At 43.9% G+C, this 23,180-nt stretch overlaps 1 protein-coding gene across 1 annotated transcript in view; it reads left to right on the top strand.

Annotated features, from left to right (window-relative positions):
* Nucleotides 1-23,180, top strand: part of nhsb (Nance-Horan syndrome b (congenital cataracts and dental anomalies)) — a 397,274-nt gene that overhangs the window by 329,215 nt on the left and 44,879 nt on the right. The window contains exon 3 of the mRNA XM_060832952.1: nt 15,214-15,335. Coding sequence (XP_060688935.1) covers nt 15,214-15,335 — 122 coding nt within the window. The remainder of the gene's footprint in view (nt 1-15,213; nt 15,336-23,180) is intronic.

Genomic DNA, 23,180 nt, shown 5'->3' with positions numbered 1-23,180 from the left:
TGTTATGAAGGCCAGCATGCTATTAGCCTTCTTCACTACCTGCTGTACCTGCATGCTTACCTTCATTGACTGGTGTACAAGAACACCCAGATCTCTCTGTACTGCCCCTTTACCTAAATTGATTCCATTTAGATAGTAATCCGTCTTCCTGTTCTTGCCACCAAAGTGGATAACCATACATTTATCCACATTAAACTGCATCTGCCACTCACCTAACTTGTCCAGGTCACCCTGTAATCTCCTAACATCCTCATCACATGTCACCCTCCCACCCAGCTTAGTATCATCAGTAAATTTGCTAATGTTATTACTAATACCATCTTCTATATCATTAACATATATTGTAAAAAGCTGTGGTCCCAGCACTGATCCCTGCGGTACCCCACATGTCACTGCCTGCCATTCCGAAATGGAGCCGTTTATCACTACTCTTTGTTTCCTGTCAGCCAACCAACTTTAAACCCAAGTTAGTATTTTGCCCCCAATACCATGCGCCCTAAATTTGCTCACTAACCTCCTATGTGAGACTTTATCAAAAGCTTTCTGAAAGTCCAGGTACACTACATCTACTGGATCTCCCTCCTCCATCTTCAGAGTTACATCCTCAAAAAATTCCTGAAGATTAGTCAAGCATGAATTCCCCTTCATAAATCCATGCTGAATCTGACCTATCTTGTTACTACTATCCAGATGTGTTGTAATCTCATCCTTTATAATAGACTCCATCATCTTTCCCACCACTGAGGTCAGACTAACTGGTCTATAATTTCCTGCTTTCTCTCTCCCACCTTTCTTAAAAAGTGGTACAACATTAGCCACCTTCCAATCTGGTCCATGCCAACCAGATATCCCAACACTCCTTTGTTCTTAAATGAATTTTTAAAACTTTCACACTGATCTTTTAATTTGGAGCCTGTAAATATTTCCCCTTTTTAACTTCCTCTGATTCCTGATGAAGGGCTTATGCCCGAAACGTCAATTCTCCTGCTCGTCGGATGTGGCCTGACCTGCTGCGCTTTTCCAGCACCACACTCTCGACTCTGATCTCCAGCATCTGCAGTCCTCACTTTCTCCTATTTACCTTCAGTTTGAAAGTAATCTATAGTAGATTGTCAGACTGGTAGCTATCATCAACTTATGGTTTCTCTGTGATGAAACTCTTCGTTACTGGGCCCTGGATCTCCGACTTTAATTTATCCCGTTAAAAAAAACCGTACAAATTGTGAGCCAAACAAAAGAAGCAAGCAAAAAGCAGCTCTTTCCACCTACACTGAATTCCCATATTCCTCCAAATTCCCAGATCCCTAAACTCACTCTGGATGGGATCTCTCCTTCCTGACTATGCAGAGCTGACTGCACCTTCCTTGCTCATTGCAAAATTTACTGCTTTACTTTTCTTAGCTTGTATTCAAAAAATACAATAAAAACACTGAGTGTTGGTCAGGCTAGGCAGAGTTAACACTTAGGCGATTGAAAAGCAATCTTTTTTTTCAATTTACAGTCAATAGTCAGTTTTTCTCATTTTGGAGGAGATTGTGCCTGGTAAAGGGTTTGACCCAGAGGGAACTCCTGCCACCTAGTGGACAGTAGGAATTTTTTCTCACAAACTCCCTGAGGGAACATTGCAAGACAACCTACTCCCCTTCCACTCTGCAGCTCACTTCCATCTTCAAGGAATTTCTTTCTGTCATTTTTTTGCAGTTTAAATTAAACCACGAAAGTCACATGGACTTGCGATTTTTTCTTTCCTCAGAGGAGAGATGGTGAGAGGGGAGAGACAGCAGGGAAGAGACAGTGACAGAGAGAGAGAGAGAGAGAGAGACAAAGAAAGGGGAGAGACAGAGAGAGGGAGAGAGAAAAAGGGGGTGAGAAAGAGGGAGAGATAGGGGGAACAGAGAAGGGGAGAGACAGAGAAAGAGACTTAGAGAAGGGAAGGAGAAAGGGAGAAACAGAGAAGACGAAGGGGCAGAGAGGGAGTAATTGAAAGAGAAGGGCGCAGTATGGAGGGGGGAGATAGAGAAAGGGAGGGACATGGAGAGAGAAGGGAGGGACATGGAGTGGGAGGGATAAAGAGGGGGAGAGACAGAGAGATGGGGAGATGTAGAAGGAGAAGCAGTTAAGAGTTGGGGAGCAACGTACAGAAGAGAGCATCTGAGGGAACCTACTAGAAAGAGGACCTATCATGACAAGGGTTTATAGGCTCTGTTTCATCAACATGTATGAACATCAGTGTCTCAGTAAGCTCAGTGCCAGGCAGCTACAACCTTCTGAAACAAGGCCTGCTGCCTCCTGGGCCTTGTGGCAAGGCAGTATCAGTGCATTATGATGAACCCTCACCACATAAGTAGGGAAGATGTGTTGGGCAGGCTAGAGATTATTAAGGTGGACTAATCCCCAGGACCGGATGGGATCTATCCCAGGTTGCTGAGGGAGGCAAGAGAGGAAATAGCTGGGGCCCTGACAGATATCTTTGTGGCATCCTTAAATACAGGTGAGGTGCCGGAGGACTGGAGGGTTGCTCATGTTGTCTCCCTGTACAAGAAGGGTAGTAGGGATATTCCGGGTAACTACAGACCAGTGAGCCTGACATTGCTGGTGGGAAGTTGCTGGAGAAGGTACTGAGGGAGAGGATCTATTTATATTTAGAAAAGTGATAGGCAACATGGTGTTGTGTGGGGGAGATAGTGCCTTACCAACTTAATAAAGTTCTTCGAGGAAGTGACCAAATTGATAGATGAAGGAAGGGCTTTTGATGTCATATACATGGACTTTTGTAAGGCATTTGATAAGGTTCCCCATGGTAAACTAACAGAGAAAGTGAAGTCACATGATGTGCAGGGTGTTCTAGCTAGGTGGATAAAGAGCTGGTCGAGCAACAGGAGACAGAGAGTGGTAGCTGAAGGGAGTTTCTCAAAATGGAGAAAGGTGACCAGCGGTGCTCCACAGGGGTCAGTGCTGGGGCCACTGTTGTTTGTGATATACATAAATGATCTGGAAGAGGGCACTATTGGTATGATCAGCAAGTTTGCAGATGACACAAAGATTGGTGGAGTAGCAGAAAGCATAAGGGACTGTCAGAGAATACAGGAGGTTATAGATAGACTGGAGAGTTGGGTGGAAAAATGGCAGATGGATTTCAATCCAGACAAATGTGAGGTGATGCATTTAGGCAAGTCTAATTCTAGAGCGAATTATACAATGAATCGAAGAGCCTTGGGAAAAGTTGATGGGCAGAAAGATCTGGGAGTGCAGGTCCATTGTACCCTGAAGGTTGCTGCACAGGTGGATAGAGTGGTCAAGAAGGCATATAGTATACTTGCCTTCATTGGATGGGGTATTGAATATAAGAACTGGCAAGTCATGTTAACATTGTACAAGACATTGGTTCGGCCACAATTAGAATATTGTGTACAGTTCTGGTTGCCACATTACCAAAAGGATGTGGACGCTTTGGAGAGGGTGCAGAGAAGGTTTACTAGGATGTTGCCTGGTATGGAAGGTATTAGCTATGAAGAGAGGTTGAGAGGTTAGGTTTATTTTCATTAGAAAAAAGGAGATTGAGGGGGGACCTGATTGAGGTTTACAAAATCATGAAGGGTATAGACAGGGTGGATACAGACAAGTTTTTTCCCGGGGTGAAGGATTCAATAACGAGAGGTCACGTTTTCAAGGTGAGAGGTGGAAAGTTTAAGGGGGATCCACGCGGCAAGCACTTCACACAGAGGGTGGTGGGTGGCTGGAATGTGTTGCCAGCAGAGGTGGTAGAGGCAGGCACGGTGGATTCATTTAGGATGTGTCTGGATAAATGCATGAGTAGGTGGGGAATAGAGGGATAAAGATGCTTAGGAATTGACCGACAGGTTTAGACAGTACATTTGGATTGGCTCAGGCTTTGAGGACAGAAGGGCTTGTTCCTGGGCTGTAAATTTTCTTTGTTCTTTGTTCTTAATACTTATACATTTACGTATATCATCACTTTTAGCAATGCCCCAACCTCCCAAGTCCCTGTCTTCACAAATGCAGGCAATCTGAAGGTTTCACTATTCTCCCAGAACATATCCTCTTTGAGCTTGGTGTTGGTAGATGTCTGGGTTGTAGATGACTGAGTCTGTCCTTGATAGTGAGAGGGTGAACCCCTTTAAACCAGAGGATCTTTTATCTCCTAAATTTCCTTCACAGACGGTGCTGTTCCCGTTAAACCTGGCCACTTCTACTTTGTAGTATCCTGGATCTCTGATCAAGGTAATTCCATTATGACCATGTCTTGAATCTGTAGGCACTTGTCTCCCCTTCTCTATAGTGGCTTCCATGGGGTTGTCAAACTGTGTCAATAAATTTTTATTCTCAAACTGCTGGTCAGTCTATGTCAAAGTATTTAGATGCTTTACTTCAATCTGTTGATTCATTTGGAAGTTTTCATTCACCGTCAGTAATTGTAGTATTAGAGAAACCAGTATGCTCACCTTCTCAAGCATACTACTTGAGGACTGCATCTCACTCAGTGTGACTTCTGTCACATGGTAATGAGAATTCCTCTCTTGAAAGAAACAAAGAGATAGACTATTCTGCTTGAATTTGTGTCTCCTCAGCATCTGACTTCAGGCTTAAATCTATCATCACTATCACCAAGTTGTGTTGGCTTAGTTCAAGGTTTGTCAGTTACCTCAGCAGGGTATGTTCTTTCTGATTGCTTGCGTTTTCTCACAAACCTTGCTGATTCTCGCAATCTGAACTCTCTTTGATACAATAGCTACACAAAATATTTTTGCCGATGCCACATAATTGCAGGTTTCCATCTTGCTGACAGTATGAAACATATTTCTTATGCCAACGTAACTAATCTTGATGAATTGTGTATTCAGTATGGGTTCTGCCATGTGTTTCAGGACCCACTACGGATTGTCCATTGACTGATTGTTCCATCATTGGCTGTTCAGCCACTGAATGTTCTTTCGACTTGTTGCTCCATAACTAACAAATTTGACTCCTTCTACAATTTTATTAAGATTCAGATCAAAGCACACACTTATGTTTGAGTGAGTTTACTTGATTATGAAGTACACACATGTTCTCTATTATCTGATACCCTATATGTTATACAGTTATTGCAACTTACCTTTAACCTTAAATGCTGTACCCCTGGATCATGTCATTGTATTGCTATGGGTGATGCACACTGCTCCACTCTGATAATATGGTGATAGCTGCCCATGTACTGAGCTCAAAATGATTTGATGCCCATTGACGTCAATGTCCTCTTGCCAGAAAGGGAGATTGGGATTCCTGTTTCAGTGAGGAATACCATCAGCTTTTCTTTCCAGATGGCAGTGGTCATGGGTTTGGAAGGTGCTGTTTAAGGATCTTTGGTGAATTTCTTGAGTGCTTGTTGTAGATAGCACTGAATGCTGCAACTGAGTGTTGGTGGTGGTGGAGGGAGTGGATGCTTCTGGATGTGATGCCAATGAAGCAAACTGGTTTGTCCAGGCTGGTATCAAGCTTTTTGAGTGTTGTTGAGGCTGCATTCATCAGGCAAGTGGGAGAGTATTCCATTCTTGATGTGTGCCTTGTGGATGGGGTACAGGCATCGTGGAGTTGAGAGGTAAGTTACTTGCTGCAGTATTCCTAGCCTTTGACCTGTTCTTGTAACTACTTCATTTAAGTGGCGAGACCAGTTGAGTTTCTAGTCAATGGAAACCCCAAGGAAAGTTGATAATGGAGATACAATGCCATTGATTGTCAAGGGATAGTCGTTAGGTTCTTTCTTAATGGAGATAGATTTCCCTGCCATTTCTTATCAGTCAAAGCCTGGATATTGTCCAGATCTGATTACATTTGAACATGGACTGCTTTCATATTTGGGGAGTCATGAATGGGGCTGAACATTGTAGAATCATCAGCAAACATCCCTATTTCTGACCTCATGGTATAGGGAAAATCATTGATGAAGCTGATGAAGATGATTGGGCCTAGAACACTACCTTGAGGAGATAGTGGAGCTGAAATAATTGACCTCCAACAACTAAACTCATCTTCTTATGTGCCAGGTATGACTCCAACCAGCTGAGAATTTGCCCTCTGATTCCCATTGATTCTAGTTGTATTAGGGCTCCTTGATGTAGCTTTTGGTCAAATGAGGCCTAGATGTCAAGAGCTATCACTCTCCCCTCACCTCTGGAATTCAGCTCATTGTCCAGGTTTGAACCAAGGCTGTAACATGGTCAGGAGCTAAGTCGCCCTGGCAGAACTAACTGTCAGTTATTTCTGAGCAGATGCTGGTGATAGCATCTTTCATCACTTTACTGATGATTGAGAGTAGACTGATAGTAATTGGTTGGCTTGGACTTGATTTTTTTTTGTATAGAACATATGTGGGCATTTTTCCATATTTACGAGCAGTAAATTGAATTGGCTGAAGGCTGGCATTGGTGACCTGGGGACCACTGGAGGAGGCCGAGATGGATCATCTACTCAGCACTTCTGGCTGCAGATTGCTGTGGATGCTTATCTGTATCTCTTGCACTGATGAGCTGGGGTCCTCCATCATTGAGGATTGGGATATTTGTGGAGCCTCCTCCTCCAGTGAATTGTTTAATTGTTCACCACCAATCACGACTGGATGTGGCAGGACTGCAGAGCTTAGAACTGATCTGTTGATTATGGAAGTGCTTAGCTCTGACTGTTACTTGCTGCTTATGATGTTTGGCACGCAGGTAATCCTTTCTGGTATCTTCACTTAGTGCTGCTCCTGGCATGCCCTCTTTATTAAATCAGACTAATCCTATGACTCGATAATGATGGTAGGGTGCTGGTCCATGAGGCTGTAGATCGTGTTGGAGTACAGTTCTGCTGCTATTGATTGCCCACAGTGCCTCATGAATGTTCAGACTTGAGTTGCTATATTGGTTTGGAGTCAGTCCTGTTTAGCCTGGCGATAATGCCACACAACACAATGGAGGTTATTCTCAACGTGAAGGCAGGACTTTGTCTCCACAAGGATTGTATAGTAGCCACTCTTACCAATAATATCATGGGCAGATGCATCTGTAGCTGACAGATTGATAAGGATGAAACCAAGTACATCTTTCCCTCTTGTTGGTTCCCACACCACCTGCCTCAGACCCTGTCCAGCAGCTATGTCCAGCAGGGCCTGACCAGCTGCTGCAAAGCCACTCTTGGTGGTGAACATTGAAACCCCCACCCAGAGTACATTCTGTGCCCTTGTTGCCTTCAGTACTTCCTCCAAGTGCTGCTCAGCATGGAGGGGTATGCAATCACCAGTCGAGGGAGGATGGTACATGGTAATCAGTAGGAGGTTTCCTTACCCATGTCAGATCTTGATGGCATGAAACTAAACTAAACTCGATATTTAAGACTCCTGAGGCAAATCCCTTCCAACTGTATCCCATTGTTCCACCATCAGTGCTAGGCCAGGGATGGGGATTTTGTTGTGTGGGACAGTATATGTAAGAGATGATTCCTTTGAGTGTGACTATAGGCTGCTGCTTGACAAACCTGTGAGGCAGCTCTGCCAACTTCAGCGCTGGTGCCCAGATGAGGACTTGGCAAGGTCTTTGCACATTCATGTCTTAAAGAATTGGTTTCTCCAAGTTGTCCAATTCTCCATTCTATCTCTGAAATGAAATAGATCTGGTAATATTATTTCTGCTGTCATGTCATCCTAACATTATGATTTATTGTCCTCGCTCCAAAGGTTGTTTGTTCATTCTGCAGTGTAGCAATGCTGCAATGTGTACTGCTGAACTGGAAGCTTTTTCTGCATTTCCAGTCAAAATTGAGGATTCCTGCCTTTCTTGCATCTTTACCCAGTGAACCTTGTTAATCATAGTCTCGATATTGTACTCAGATTATCTTACTGGCATTCCTGAATGAATCCCATTCTTTGCATCTTTATATGGTGGTGCCTGATCTTTTAATAGGGTTTTTGAGGTGTTCCCACTGCCTGAGACTGTAAATTTGCTTTCACATTTCTTTTCCATGATTACCCTTATTGTGCGGGATTAAAGTTAATGTCCCTGCCTTTATTACAGTTTAAGTCATGGCTCTCCCAACTTTTCTGCAGCTTCAATAATCTCCCAACTTCCTTCTTCCATCAGACAATTTCCGCTTAGGTTTATAAATTGCCCAATTATTGCTTGAATTCTGATGACATGGACTGGTTTCAAGTTGCCTTTGTGGCCTTTCATTATCCCCGATGGAATTAAACCCGAGTCCCTGTTTCTGTGAGGCAGCAGTGCTACCCACTGAGTCACCGTGCTGCCCTTAAGGTAAGCGTAGCTACTGCACTCAATCTGAGCTGTAAATACTTTGCTTGCTATAGCTTTACCCGCCTGTAAACTGTGCCATTTTATCAACATCTTCCCCTTGCCCACCAGCTCCATTATAGTAACTGGAGCCCAAGTCACTCTTCAGTATTAACCCTTTCAGATGCTTTACACCCTTAAGCAATCAGCAATGGAAGTCACAATTACTCTCAACTGTTTTGCCTCCCAGGGACCTGCTGCAGATAGGTGCAGGGTGTATAAAACAGCTGTTTTTTCAGTGCTACAAACTGGGTGAAGTTTGCCTGTGGTGATGCCAGGCAGCAGGTGCAACACTTGAACTTGTGCCTGTGATACACTTCCCACACCTGCTTCATGAACTGGGAGGGCATCCACTTCACCTTCGGAATTGTGAACAGGTTGAAGTACAGCATAGCACTGGATGCCAACCTCTCCCCCCACCCCCCAGATGTATCATTGAAGACACATGCCAAGCTCTCTGGAACGGCTGCGGGGTAATTCAGTCTTTACACAGCACTGTTCAGCAGCCAGGCTTGGATCCACGGACAGAAAATATAAATAACTCAGATCTTCCTCGAGTGAATCTGGGGAAGACAAGGAGTAGGAAACTGATGTCTAGTGAAAGCTGCTCAAATTGCAACCTGGATGGCAGGTTGCGTGGCCTATTGTGGTTATGTGTCTGAAACAGAGGGTATTTACATACTGAGTCACAGAGTACATTTCCATTCCTAGTTAGAGAATTTCTTTACAGGAAAAGACAAGCAGAAGTGCTGGAGAAACTCAGCAGATCTGGAAGAGTCCATTTCCAAAAAAAGACTCCTGTTGGCCTTGTTCTTCTTGAGCCATACTAACATTGTCATCGCAGTGCTGGAGAAGTTAGTGACACTGACTTAAAACAACGAGAACGCTGGTCAAAAGCTCCCATCATTTGTTGAACTTATAAGAGTGCTGTGGGCCAAAGGGAACATCACTGCGTCATAGTCATCTAAATATAACAATGGACTCTAGTGAACACAGTCGAAAGTGGAATGGTCACGGTGATGGTGGAGGGGTCAGATTATAGTAGTCAATGTGGACTATGTTTGTCACTCAGCCGGCATGACACCTTCACCAAGTTGGTGTCCAGGCCACACTGTGCTTTACCAGGGCCATGGTGGAAGAGATGACAGAAGGTGTGGTTATCTTGCTGGGGGTAGTCTAGGGAGGGCTTTCTAGTACAGTCTGGACAGAAAGTACTGCACCATCCTGTTGTTGTGCTACGCTCTGCACAGTTGGAGCAGGCAGCGAGGCAATGTGGAGGAGCCAGGGAAACGGGAGCAGTGTCTGAGATGAATGAGGACTTTGAGCTGGAGGAAGCGTCCTTGCCGATTACAGCTGCATTGGGCACCGCAAGGCAGAGAGGCCTGACTGATACCCTCCGCTTCCAGTGGCTGCTAGTCACATGTAGAAGACCATCCTGGACTGTGAAGGTCAAGATGACAGCATTTGTTCATAATGTGAGAGTGAACTGCAACCTGTGACGGGATGTGTAAATGTACTATGTGGCCCAGTGTGTTCCCTTTTGCAGGTCATCAATAAAAGCTCATCTTTGGCCATGTCCATATGCCCATGATGTTCCCCTACTGGACAATGACAAGGAAGGATCTTTAGTAGGTACTGGGGACGGAATAGCAGTGACTCAGAAAGGAGGTGTAGATGGGATGTAGCTAAGGACAGGTAAAGCGAGTGGCCTGTGGTGTCATCGATCCAGGCTGAGAGAATGAGATTGCACATGCAAGGGAGTGTCAAAAGAAGAAATAAGATTCAGCACAGAGAGTATTTACACACTGCGCCTCAGGGCGTATTTACACACTGGGCCTCAGGGCGTATTTACACACTGGGCCATAGGATGTATTTACACACTGGGCCACAGAGTATATTTACACACTGGGCCACAGAGTGTATTTACACACTGGGCCACAGAGCGTATTTACACACTGGGCGTATTTACACACTGGGCCTCAGGGCGTATTTACACACTGGGCCATAGGATGTATTTTCACACTGGGCCACAGAGTATATTTACACACTGGGCCACAGAGTGTATTTACACACTGGGCCACAGGCTGTATTTGCACACTGGGCCATAGGATGTATTTACACACTGGGCCACAGAGTATATTTACACACTGGGCCACAGAGCGTATTTACACACTGGGCGTATTTACACACTGGGCCATAGGATGTATTTACACACTGGGCGTATTTACACACTGGGCCACAGGATGTATTTACATACTGGGCCATAGGATGTATTTACACACTGGGCCATAGAGTGTATTTACACACTGGGCCACAGGGCGCATTTACACACTGGGCCATAGGACGTATTTACACACTGGGGCACAGAGTGTATTTACACACTGGGCCACAGGATGTATTTACGCACTGGGCTACAGGCTGTATTTACACATTGGGCCGCAGGGCGTATTTACACACTGGGCCATAGGATGTATTTACACACTGGGACAAAAGTGTATTTACACACTGGGCCATAGGATGTATTTACACACTGGGCCACAGGGTGAATTTACACACTGGGCTACAGGATGTATTTACACACTGGGCCATAGGATGTATTTATACACTGGGCGTATTTACACACTAGGCCACAGGATATATTTACACACTGGGCTACAGGGTGTATTTACACACTGGGGGACAGGGTGTATTTACACACTGGGCCATAGGATGTGTTTACACACTGGGCCATAGGATGTATTTACACACTGGGCTACAGGGTGTATTTACACACTGGGCCATAGGATGTATTCACACACTGGGCTACAGTGTGTATTTAGACATCCAGTCATAGTGCATTGACACATTGAGTCAAAAAGTATATTTGCACACCGAGTCCTGGTGATTTACACACTGAGTCACAGCGCAATTATACACTGGGTCACAGGCTGATTTTATACATTGGGTCACAGCATGTAATTACACCCAGTCACAGTGCACTTACTCACGTCACAGAGTGTGTTTCCACACCCAGTCACAGCATGCTTACCCACCATTCCCAGACAGCATTTATACACCAAAGCACAGAGTGTCTTTACCACTTGGTCTTGGAATATATTTACAGTCACAGCATATCTCCACACCCAGCCACAGAGAGTATTTGTCCACCCAGTCACAGTGCATTTACTCACTGGTCGACTGAGCAGTTACACACTGGGTGGCAGAGCGTGAGCACTCTGAGCTATGAGTTTCCACTTTGTAGCACTGGCACTCTGTAGGGCACAGATGTCAATTTACAATGCTTTCATTGTGAATGTTTTGTCCATCATGCTGCAAGCTAAGGGTTAAATATGTAATTCTGTGTTTTTAAGAGCGCAGAAATAATCTGGGGTGCTTATACATATGAGCTTTTTTTTCAGAGTTGGGTCGTTATTGTTTTCAGCCCAATGATAGAAACTCAGAAATTGTCCACCCTTTTCAACGGAGAGAATGAATCGTCTGACCAAAGTCAGAAATCACTGCAACCTCATTGTGTCCCTGTGCTGGTGCAATCCGTGATAGCTTCATTCTAAGCTGCGTCTGACTGAATCAATTCAGCATCACTTTGTCATTTTAAAGTCTTGTGTAAAGCAAATAGTCTCTCTGGGCAGAGGCATAGCCCAGTGAGCAGCTGGCAGACAGCGGATTGGGCGCTTCAGCTCCATTCTCTGCCATAATGAACTTTCCATCGAGAAACCTGCTGTGAGCTGTTACTGCGGTGCTGTATTCTGCAGAGGGAAGCAGTTGGTGGGACCATGGGCCGTTATCGCAGACCTGGTCAAAGAGGTACAGTTGGCAATCAAACTTAAGCTCAGTCCCCAAAAATAAAAACCCTTGTCTTTAATTCCATTCTACTGGGCATCATTTGTGTGTGCGCAGGGAATTCGGTTTAGTTAGTTGTGATGTCAGCTTTTTGATCAGTCGTCAGTTGTGCAATGTAGCTAATGTGAATTACAGTGAAAAATGCTTCACGCTGAGTATTTTGAAGTGCATATCTGCTCCCAGCAGCCCTTCAAATGCAAGTACAAATTGGTGCTGTAAATACATTGCTTGGCTGAGAGAAAAGCAGAAAGCCTCTCTGGCACTGCACTACAGGACTTTATCTAAACAATGTAGCAGTGGCCGTTGGTAGCTTTTTGCTCACTTTTAGTGGCCATCTTGTTGTGTTGTTCGCTGCCTCTTTGAGTGAAATTCGTTTCTCGGTTTTTGTCTTGATAAAACAAAAAGATGCCAGCATGTCAGTTGGGTGAACGAGAGCTCTCTGGATGGTGAACCCGTAGCCAGACTCCCGTTGCTGTTGTCGATACAAGTCACTTTGCACTTTGAACTGAGGGTGGAGGTTTCAAGCTTTTGTGGGTTAAGTCGCACACCGTAGACAAGGGCAGCGAGTCAAATGCATGCAAAGACAAACTGCCTCACAGCCAACCCTCGAATGGCAGGAGGGTTGATGACAAATTGCCCCATTCCAGTTTGATAGCTTGATAAGTTGGCTGTGTGATTATTTAAATCTTTTAAAAAAAGTTTTCATAACTAGAGGTTGAACATGAGATAAGTTGGAAAGTCTGTTTAGAGGCACTTCCTCTGGCTCCTGCCCTGGGAACTCGATTTGGAATTTGTTGATACAAAAGAATTAACTCCCTATCATCGACACAGACTTAAAGCAAGCAGCCCTGTTACGCCGTGAAGCTGCTATTGAGTAAGTCAAGCCCAGAAGTATTCAATGAATGGGGAGCGTGACGCATTGTGGGGTTAGAGAATGGAAGCGGCTAATCTGGTGATGAGAGTTTGAAGGTTGGTTAAAGGATTAATACTGTTTACATTTCAGCTGATCGCATCACTGAGGGTGGAACTGGTAGTGAGAAATGGAAGTTATTTCATATATCAGGAAGTGAATAGAATGCACTGCTTAAAAGGCAGCATTCATTGAGGCATTCAAAAGGGTATCGGATGAGTATTCGGATGGAAATGGTGTGCAGGGTTATGGGGAGAAGGCAGGATATTGACACCTGGTAATAGAGCTAGCATAGGTATGATGGGCTGAATGGCCTCCTCCTGCACCAAACAGTTCTGTAATTCTGTGAAGTGTTGCTTTTCAAGAGCTCACAATGAGAAGCCAGAAGAACTATAGCCCATTTAATTAGTCATCTGATTATGATGGATTGTAAGTTTCTGATTGTCCCACAAGATATTGTATTTACAATTTTGTTTCCTGTTATTCAGTTCACTGTAAACACATACCGAAAGCTGTTTTGCCTATGCAAATGGACTAGTGGGATGAATTGGAATTGACAATTAACCTAAAAGAGAGAGAGAAAGAGAGAGAGAGAAAGAGAGAGAGAAAGAAAATCTTGTATTGTATTGGCATGTCAGGTATGTCAAATGATGCTTTGCAGATTTTATTTTAATGGATTGTGATGACTGTAGGAAACATGGCAGCCAACTTACACACAATAAGACCCCACAAGCAGCAATGAGATAATGGCCAGAAAATGTGTTCTAGTTATGTTGGTTGGAAAATAAATATCTGCAAATATCCGAGGGTATCCCTGCTTTACTTGGAGCTCTCTCGTGTGAATCTTAACAGCTTCCCAATAAGATTGGCAGAAAGTCAGTGCAACATCTCATTTGCTAGATGGCACCTCTGACGATGCAACACTCCCTCGGTACTGCACTGAAACGTCGGCAAAGCTTTTCTTTTCAAATCATTGAATTGGTCACTGTGGGCTGGATTGGATGGAACCTGTTGGAGCAGGTTCAGTGGTAGCTGGGCCCCAGTGCAGCTCACTCCCACTGCCAAGAAAATTCATCCCAATGAAGTCAGAGGTGGGAATGGACTGATGTAGGAAACCTGTTTGCTAGCTAATTAAGTTCATTAACGAGCCACATTATTCCTGACTCCACAGAGAACAATTCAGGGATTTTCCCTAACTCAAAAGGGTTTCACTTGCCTCCAGAAACCAGCTAACCTGGTTAGTAGGGAGGTTCCGTTTTTAAAACATTAAATGCCCACTTAAGGGAGTTGACAGCAAGAAATGGGATGCCCCTGAAATCTGACCCCCCTGCGCCCCACACTTGTTTCCAACCCATCCCACATTTTGTCAGCAGCCAACACCCTGCAAACCCCATCTTACCACCCTTCACCTGTGGCCTGGGGCCCTTGTCGATCGTAGGTCTTTTGTGGATGCAGTACCACCACTTCAGGTGGCGCTGTCGGGCAATGGAGAACTTCCGGCCTCTTGATTAGTCAGTGGATTGGATTTCTGCCACAGGGGTTGTCAATCCTTGGGCAGGCCCATTTCTGTTCAGTTTGAGCCTGGCTGGCACTTAATTTGGTCAGACCACCTCAACTAAAACAACATTTGTCTGCCACCAGTTAGTCTTGGAGTAATAGAGTTACACAGCACAGAAACAGACCCTTTGGTCCAAACAGTCCATGCGACCAGATATCCTAAATTGATGTAATCCCATTTACCAGCATTTGGCCCATATCCCTTTAAAGTTATCCAGCTACAAAACACTAAATACAGTTCCACAACATAGTGAGCTTTCTACCTGTGATTTATGAATAATGTACAGCATACTGCAGCTGTGATGAATTATTAGGCTTAGGTCTCATTCAGTGAATGTGCCAGAGAATGAAAGATGCAAGTGTGAACTCTGAAAAGATGGAATCCGTTGAGGTGAACTGCCCTCGAGCCAGCCACAAAAAGGTGAAGCATTGGCAAAAAGCTGGACAGCGGATCAGATTGATTTTTGGATGAATGTGCTTTTGTTTCTTGGCTTTATCAGCAGCAAGAAATTCTTTCTCAATTGGCAGGTTGCGGGATCTGCAGATCATGTTTCCCTAATTTGTCTTGTTCTTGTTTCTTGGCAGAACATCAGAGACAGCTGGGAGAGAGAAGATTAATGAAACCCCCGTCTATGTTGCCCCCGCCACTGCCCTTGACACAGCCTCGCCATCGTCTCAGAGCACAGAAAAAACAGCAAAGCGCAACGGTGAGGCCACCTCTTCCTACAGCTTTCTCAATGAATTCACTCTCAGAAAGCATTGCATTGTGATCACACAGTACTTTGTATGTGGACAGCTGCATTGGATGTTCTGCTTGGTTGGAATTATCCATGATTGCCTTGGATTGGATTGCTGAGGGAGAACAATTGTCATGGATCATGGACAGGGTTATCCTTACCGTTGGTGTGAGGTGCCACCCGCGCTCTCTTGCTTGTCCTGCTGCTGAAACAGTAGCGCAAGCATTTGAAGCATGTGGAAGCAACATTAGTTCAGAAGTATGAAATAACATATCAATGTTGATTTTATTTGATTTTTGATACTCAAATGTTGAAAATTTACAAGTTTTCTTTGGAAATATTTACAAGTATTTCACAAATTGTTGATGAAAATACTGTTAGGTAGAGCTGTGATTGATATCAAAGGTAATCAATTCTTAAGTTACCTCTTGTTGCAAAGAATGAGTCAAACAATTCTGACTCTAGACCAGTTTGTGCTCTTAGTGCATACTCGGGGTGTAAGGGGCAGGACACTTGCAATCTAGCAGTGTCTCCCAAAGACAAGTTGTCCTTTCTCCTAACTATTCCAAAACCAGGGGTTTATTTTGGAATTCTACAATGATGTCCTCACTCCCATATTCCCCTCTTCATTCTGAGCCTAATGGGAGCTCCATAGAAATGTCGATCACACCAGTGGCCACCTGCCCTGTGAGCGCTTTGTCTTTTTATATAAACCTCTACACTGTGTTTGACTCAGCGCCAAGAGTGGGGAATGTGTATCATTCCTGCATTGTCTTTTCAGAGTGCATGGTCTGCTATTGGTCAGCAGGACGGTGAATAAAATGGTGTCAACATTTATCCAGCTTGGCAATCTGATCTCCCGTTTCTATGGTGACAAGCAGTCACTGTGCACTAACAGGTCTGCCTCATATATATTTTCATTTGAACATATTAGTGTCAGCGTACCACTAGTAGTTCCACTGTCCAGCATAGCTTCATAGTCACCAAGGGTTCACACCTGCCCTAAATTGTCCTTCAATGTCCCTAACTTAGGACTTTCCTGATCAGGTGCTAGACTGGCTGGTCTGTTGTGGGAATTGAAACTTGGGTGTGCTGTATGTTGGGTGCACATTTCTTCTCTCCAGCTTCCAGGTAGAGCACCTTCACCAGGGAATTGTCGGTGGTTGAAATTTGAACTTCATGATCTTTTGACTAGAGTCTGGAGGGACACCAACTGTGCCAAGCTGATCCAGATAAAATACTTATTTCTAATCCTAAATTGCGTTGTCCAATTTGCTGTATGGCTTCACTCCTGATAATATATTACACGAGAGGCTGAATAGGATGGGCTATTTTCCCTGGAGTGTCGGAGGCTGAGGGGTGACCTTATAGAGGCTTATAAAACCATGAGGATAGGATAAACAGACAAGGTCTTTTCCCTGGGGTGGGGGGAGCGCAGAACTACAAGGCATAGGTTTAGGGTGAGAGGGGAAAGGCAGAAAAGGGACCTAAGGGGCAACTTTTTCACACAGAGGGAGGTGCGTGTATGGAATGAGCTGCCAGAGGAAGTGGTGGAGGCTGATACAATTGCAACATTTAAAAGGCATCTGGATGAGTATATGAATAGGAAGGGTTTGGAGGGAAATGGGCCGGGTGCTGGCAAATGGGATTACATTAGGTTAGGATATCTGGTCGGCATGGACAAGTTGGACCAAAGGGTCTGTTTTGTGCTATACATGTCTATGACTCTAGATCTGACTCCGCTACTTCTAAAATCCCTTGAGGCTTCAGTGATTTCCCTTCATCTCACTCTTTTATCTGTACTCAAGTCATATAGTCATAGTGATGTACAAATCAGAACAGACCCTTCAGTCCAACTTGTCCATGCCGACCAGATAGTCCAACCCAATCTAGTCCCACCTGCCAGAACCCGGCCCAGTTTCCCTCCAAACCCTTCCTATTCATATACCCATCCAGATGCCTTTTAAATGTTGCAATAGTACCAGCTTCCACCACTTCCTCTGGCAGCTCATTCCATACACGTACCACACTCTGTGTGAAAAAGTTGTCCCTTGGTCTATTTTATACCTTTCCCCTCTCACCCTAACCCTATGTCCTCTAGTTCTGGACTCCCTCACTGCAGAGAAAAGACTTTGTCTATTTATCCTATCCATGCCCCTCAATTTTATACCCCTCAGCTTCTGACACTCCAGGGAAAACAGCCCCAACCTGTTCAATCTCTCCCTGCAACTCAAACCCTCCAACCCTGACAACATCCTTATGAATCTTTTCTGAACACTTTCAAGTTTATCAACAGCCTTCTGTTGGAAGGAGGTCAGAATTGCATGTGATATTCCAAAAATGGCCTAACCAATATCTTGTACAGCCACAACGTGACCTCCCAACTCCTGTACCTAATACTCTGACCAATAAAGTCTAACATCCAACCGTAAAGAGATATTTCACTTAATTGTAAGTGTTTTATACACATAAGGTATTGAACTCCCTAGTCCAGAAAGGGAACACTATCCATTCTGGACTCATAAAAACTGGAAAGTCTGCATGTCTGAGATGCCTCCACTCCCATCCTCAACTGTCATACACAGGGCAAAGTATTTAAAAATTTACCAGTGCTTCAACAGCAGTCAACATCTTCAGGACAGAGATTAAGTGTAAATTAATACAAATCAAAATCCTTAAGTAGGTTAGCAAAAATTCTGTGTGAAACCATGGGGTCCTGAGCATCTGGGATAATGGAATACATGTGAATGTAATGTGAAAGTTTGCTGCCTCTAGTCTTCCAGTTTTATAATGTTTGACAGGGCTAAAGACGCGCAGTTTATTGTGATAAGTTAAATCCATTTCCATAACATTATCAAATAATGAATCACACCAATTCTGATACCAGTCTGCTCGATAGTCAAAAGACACGTTAATATGTCAGCGGTATGCTGAAAATCAGAGAGGTTTCAAATGTTGTGATAATCTTTGAGATAGATCTTCTGAGCTTGGATTGAATAAAGTAACTTTGCCCAAAGTAAACCAACCTGAATTTGGAGATCAGAGCCTTCAGGAAATAGTTAAGAAATGTTAATCATAGTATATTAGCATATTGCTATGTAATACCACCTTCATGATAAGAATACAGTAACTGCATGTTAGAACCACAAAGCATGCAAGGAGGCAAGAGGTGCCATAATGGATTAGATCAATTATTGTTTCAAAAACATTAATCGATCAACAGACGTGTTGACAAAAATAAACTTTTTAATAATAGAATGTTGGATGACAAACTGCATTCAGTAACACCCATTCTTTTGCTGTTTGGGGTTCATCATGTTGTCTTCAGCATCTGATGCAAAGCATTTCAGATACCATCGTGGTGAGGGGTCAGTGGCACACATAGTTAATGTTTGCCTAAAGGATGCAGAGTAGGCAGATCAACTCATTCCTGCTGAAGGGCTTTCGCCTGAAACATCGATTCTCCTGCTCCTCGGATGCTGCCAGACCTGCTGTGCTTTTCCAGCACCACACCCTCGACTCTGATCTCCAACATCTGCAGTCCTCACTTTCACTGAGATCATGACATTAATCAGTATGTAACACTGATTTGATACCAGTATTGTCATTTTGGATTTCACTTCTCCAGCAACTGTCTCACTTACAGCTTGCAGGGTTGACACACTGGAAGAACATTCCCTGGGCTTTTTAAATCATTGTCCGTATAATATACAGGTTACTTGATAGTAGGTTCCAGAGCTCACAGTTTATGGGTATGGGGTAGGTCATTTAGGACTGAGATAAGGAGAGATTTCTTCACCCAGAGATTGGTGAGACTGTGGAATTCAGCAAGACATATTGTTCAGGGAGGATTGCCCATTCCTGTGTCACAGCAGTGTGTCAGAGATCTGTCCTTTACCAAAGAGATCCTCACTGAAATCTGCTGCCTGGTACAGTGACAAGGCAGAATTGCATTGCCAGTGGCTGTCAATGTGATCATGGTGGTAAACTTGCACACGCTCTGGAATCTTTCACTTGACAGATGGAAAAGTTCTTGAATGTCGTGTTTTGCAGTGCACTGCTGCATAAGGGAAGTCCCTGAGGATCTCTGTTTTAAGAGTTAATTTCATTTTACCCCTCATGGGAGAGACAGTCAGATAAAGTGAGAACATAGCTTCACCACAATTGCAGAATTTGTGCCATTTGGAACACACATAAGATATTGCAGGAGCACATTGTCAACTCTGCAATTGACTGGAACCAAAAGGATATTTCCCTCAGTGCCCTGATACAATGTATCATTCAGATCAATGCCTGGTATTTTGGCAGAGGTTATAATGCCTTCATTCTGCAGCAGCTCACTGAGCCATCTGGCATAGCAAACTGAAAGGTGACTACTGAATGACAAGGGCTCCCCCCCCACCCCCCCGCCCCACAATCACCACCACCAACATGGTTCATGAGTACAGCTCACAATCCTCACACACGCATGCAGCAGGCCTCAACTGAGAGTTAGATTCTTTCCACGCCGAAGGAACGAAGCTAAGTAAGAGATACCAGCTCATAAATCAGTGGAACGAGGTGGAAGTGGGATATCAGAAAGAGAATACCATCAGCCTCAGCACCGTGGCTGGCTCTAGCTTCACCAAAGGGCATTTCAGCAATGGCCAACACGTCCTCTTCCACGTGGGTTCAAAACTGTCCATTACCTTCCGGTTGGAGTTGAACCATTTGCTCCTGAATGACAGGAGAAAGAGTGCCATCGAGTGTTGTGTACGACATTTGTCTGAGTTGGCTATTGTTTTCAAACAGCCGTTGAGGGTGCTGCCATCTTTGTGAAGTGCCTTGGATGCATTGCTTTGCTCCAAATCTTAATAGCTCTCACCATCCAGATCAAGGAGAATCACTCATCTTTCCCCCCTCCTCCCACATCAAGTGGGGCCCATTGCCCTTCAACCCCTCCCCACAGCTGATTTTCAGAAGATCCTGTTCAGCAAACCGCATCTGAAGACCCGGTTAACGTCTATAGCTCACAGGGTAACTATAGAAACAAGGCCCCAGGCCTGAATGGGAGCTAACCTTGAGCCTCAAACATGCCTTACAGGCGCATCACTCTCTTCCCAGAGGATCAGGCACAAAACCAATTCCTCCCCTTTGTCCTTTCTATGCAGTTGCCTAGCAACATAATGCTTGTTTCTGTGCAATGCTGTTTGGTGCGATCACAAGGTAACTGCTCTTCACAATGAGCACAGAGATTCCTGTCAGAATACAGGAATCGGGAACATTTCAGTTGCAAGTGCACAGTTGCACTCCTTTGGCATTTGTTAGAAAGCCTATTTGATTCGATGCCCGATTTTGACAACAAAGCGATTAATTCTGGCCCAGGCGTAGTTTTCATCAGCTCAGAATGTGACCCTGAGTTCTAAATACCTTAACCTTGAGAAAATAGGTTGTGTCCTATTCCCTAATCTGCTTATAAGGTTCCAGTCTGTCAGTAGTGTAAAAGTTTAAAAGTTTGTGCAGAAATGGTAATGCAACCAATCAATGCCAATGTATTCATTCCCTTTGTCAACATAGAAAATATGGTTAGTGACCAGAGGAAAACACTGCGAGAGATTCTGACTCACGCATTATTTTTGTTTCATTCATACTCCTAAGTAATTGAAGTACATGTTTTGTACGTGTAACTATTGAATTTTGTTTTATTGTTGTTGATACCCATCAAGCCCAAATATAAATGATTCACAAATAGTTTGTAAACCCTAAGCGATAGAATATATGTGTGTAGCTGTGGCGGCTTACTGGAACTTCCCTTCTTAAACAAACTCTACAAATTCACAGCATGGGGATTAGCGAAGCAATCTGCATTCATTGGTATCTTAGCTAGATTAGTTCATGCATAGTGGTGGTGGCATGCAACAGAGAGACTAAAGGCAGTGATTGCCAGCAAATTGTTTTGGATCTTTTATCAAATCTGAGAGGCTGTTAGTGTGCGGACATTTATTATTGTCCTGTAGGCAGTGTGAGACATTTCCTTGGCAGACCAGATGTCTGGTACATTTTCTTGATTCTCTGGACTAATTAATTAGCTGTTGTTTTTCAGGCAAGTTGGAACAGCTACTCATTAAAATATATGAAATAGGTATAAAGCTTATTAATCACCGTTATGTTATCATGACTGACTTTCATGGTACGATTTGCAAGTTTTTTGATTCCCAGAGTAATATTTGAAAGATCTTCTCTCCAGATCTCTGCTAGCTTTGGTATTGATATGGAACCAACATTCTCTTGCAAGTCCCTCTCTGTGATTCTCTGTAAATCCTGCCTTTCCCTTGACCAGCATTGTGTGCTTGGTGATTTAACGCCTGAAAGTTTGGATGGCATTTTGTCACCTAGCACTGCGACGTGCAAGCCATTATGTGAAGTCTTCAGTCAAAGTGCATATTGTAAATTGTGATCTTGATACTGCTTCAAACCTGATACTACGATCTGTAGCACCAACAATCTAACTTGTCTCAGCAGAGAAATACAGGTGAATGCCAGCCAGGGGGCAAATTGCTCACACCAGGTTATACAAGCAAACCTTGCAACGAGGGTGGCATGGTTCACTGGCATTTGTGAGATATTTGTACGAAGGAGCAACGTTATTTGGAAGTGGCTGTAATCCATCTGAGAAGTTGATTTCTGGCAGGATAAGTTATGAAGTAAGGTTGAGAATATAAAGAGTCTTCAGAAGGTTTGTATAGTGGCACTTAGATTTTGCATAATTGGACTTTAAAATATTATAAGAATATGCTTTTGCCTTGATCTAATTTCTTCAGTGGCAAATCAGATAGTGACCTAAATACGTAGGTGTTTTAATGGCTGCTGCATAACATTAAATTAATGTTTCGTGCCTTCACACAAGAAAAATGATTACTAGGCCTGTACTGAAATTAGCTTTGCCATAGCTAGTACATGTCTGAGTACCTAATCGCATTACCTTGCCCTTTGACTTACTCCCCACTTCAATCCACCTGTCACAGAATCCCTTTGTACCCAATACCAAGGTGCCCTTGGCAAGGTGAGTCCAACTTTTTTGGGCCTACTTTGAAGCAGCTGCTCCAAATTCTGAAGACCAGTTGGCATAGAGATGTACAGCACGGAAACAGACCCTTTTGTCCAGCCCGACCAGATGTCCCAACCCAATCTATTCCCACCTACCAGCACCAGGCCCATATCCTCCAAACTCTTCTTATTCATATACCCATCCAGATACCTTTTAAATGTTGCAATTGTACCAGCCTCCACCACTTTCTCTGGCAGCTCATTCCATACACATACCACCCTCTGAGTGAAAAAGTTGCATTTTAGGTCTCTTTTATATCTTTCTACTCTCACCCTAAACCTATGCCCTCTAGTTCTCCCACCCCAGGGAAAAGATTTTGCCTATTTACCCTGTCCATGCTCCTCAGCTTCCAATGCTCCAGGGAAAACAGCCCTAGCCTATTCAACCTCTCCCTGTAGCTCAAACCTCCAACTCTGGCAACATCCTTGTAAATCTTTTCTGAACCCTTTCAAATTTCACAACATCTTTCCAATAGGAAGGAGACCGGAATTGCACGCCATATTCCAACAGTGGCCGAACTAATATCCTGTACAGCTGCAACATGACCTCCCAACTCCTGTATTTAATACTCTGACCAATAAAGTAAAGCATACCAAATGCCTTCTTCACTATCCTATCTACTTGTGACTCCACTTTCAAGGAGCTATGAACCTGCACTCCAGGGTCTCTTTGTTCAGCAACACTCCCTAGGATCTTACCATTAAGTGTATAAGTCCTGCTAAGATTTG

This window comes from Hemiscyllium ocellatum, chromosome 12, assembly GCF_020745735.1.
Source record: "Hemiscyllium ocellatum isolate sHemOce1 chromosome 12, sHemOce1.pat.X.cur, whole genome shotgun sequence".
NCBI classification, from domain to species: Eukaryota; Metazoa; Chordata; class Chondrichthyes; order Orectolobiformes; family Hemiscylliidae; genus Hemiscyllium; species Hemiscyllium ocellatum.
This window is presented reverse-complemented; position numbering and strand designations above follow the sequence as displayed.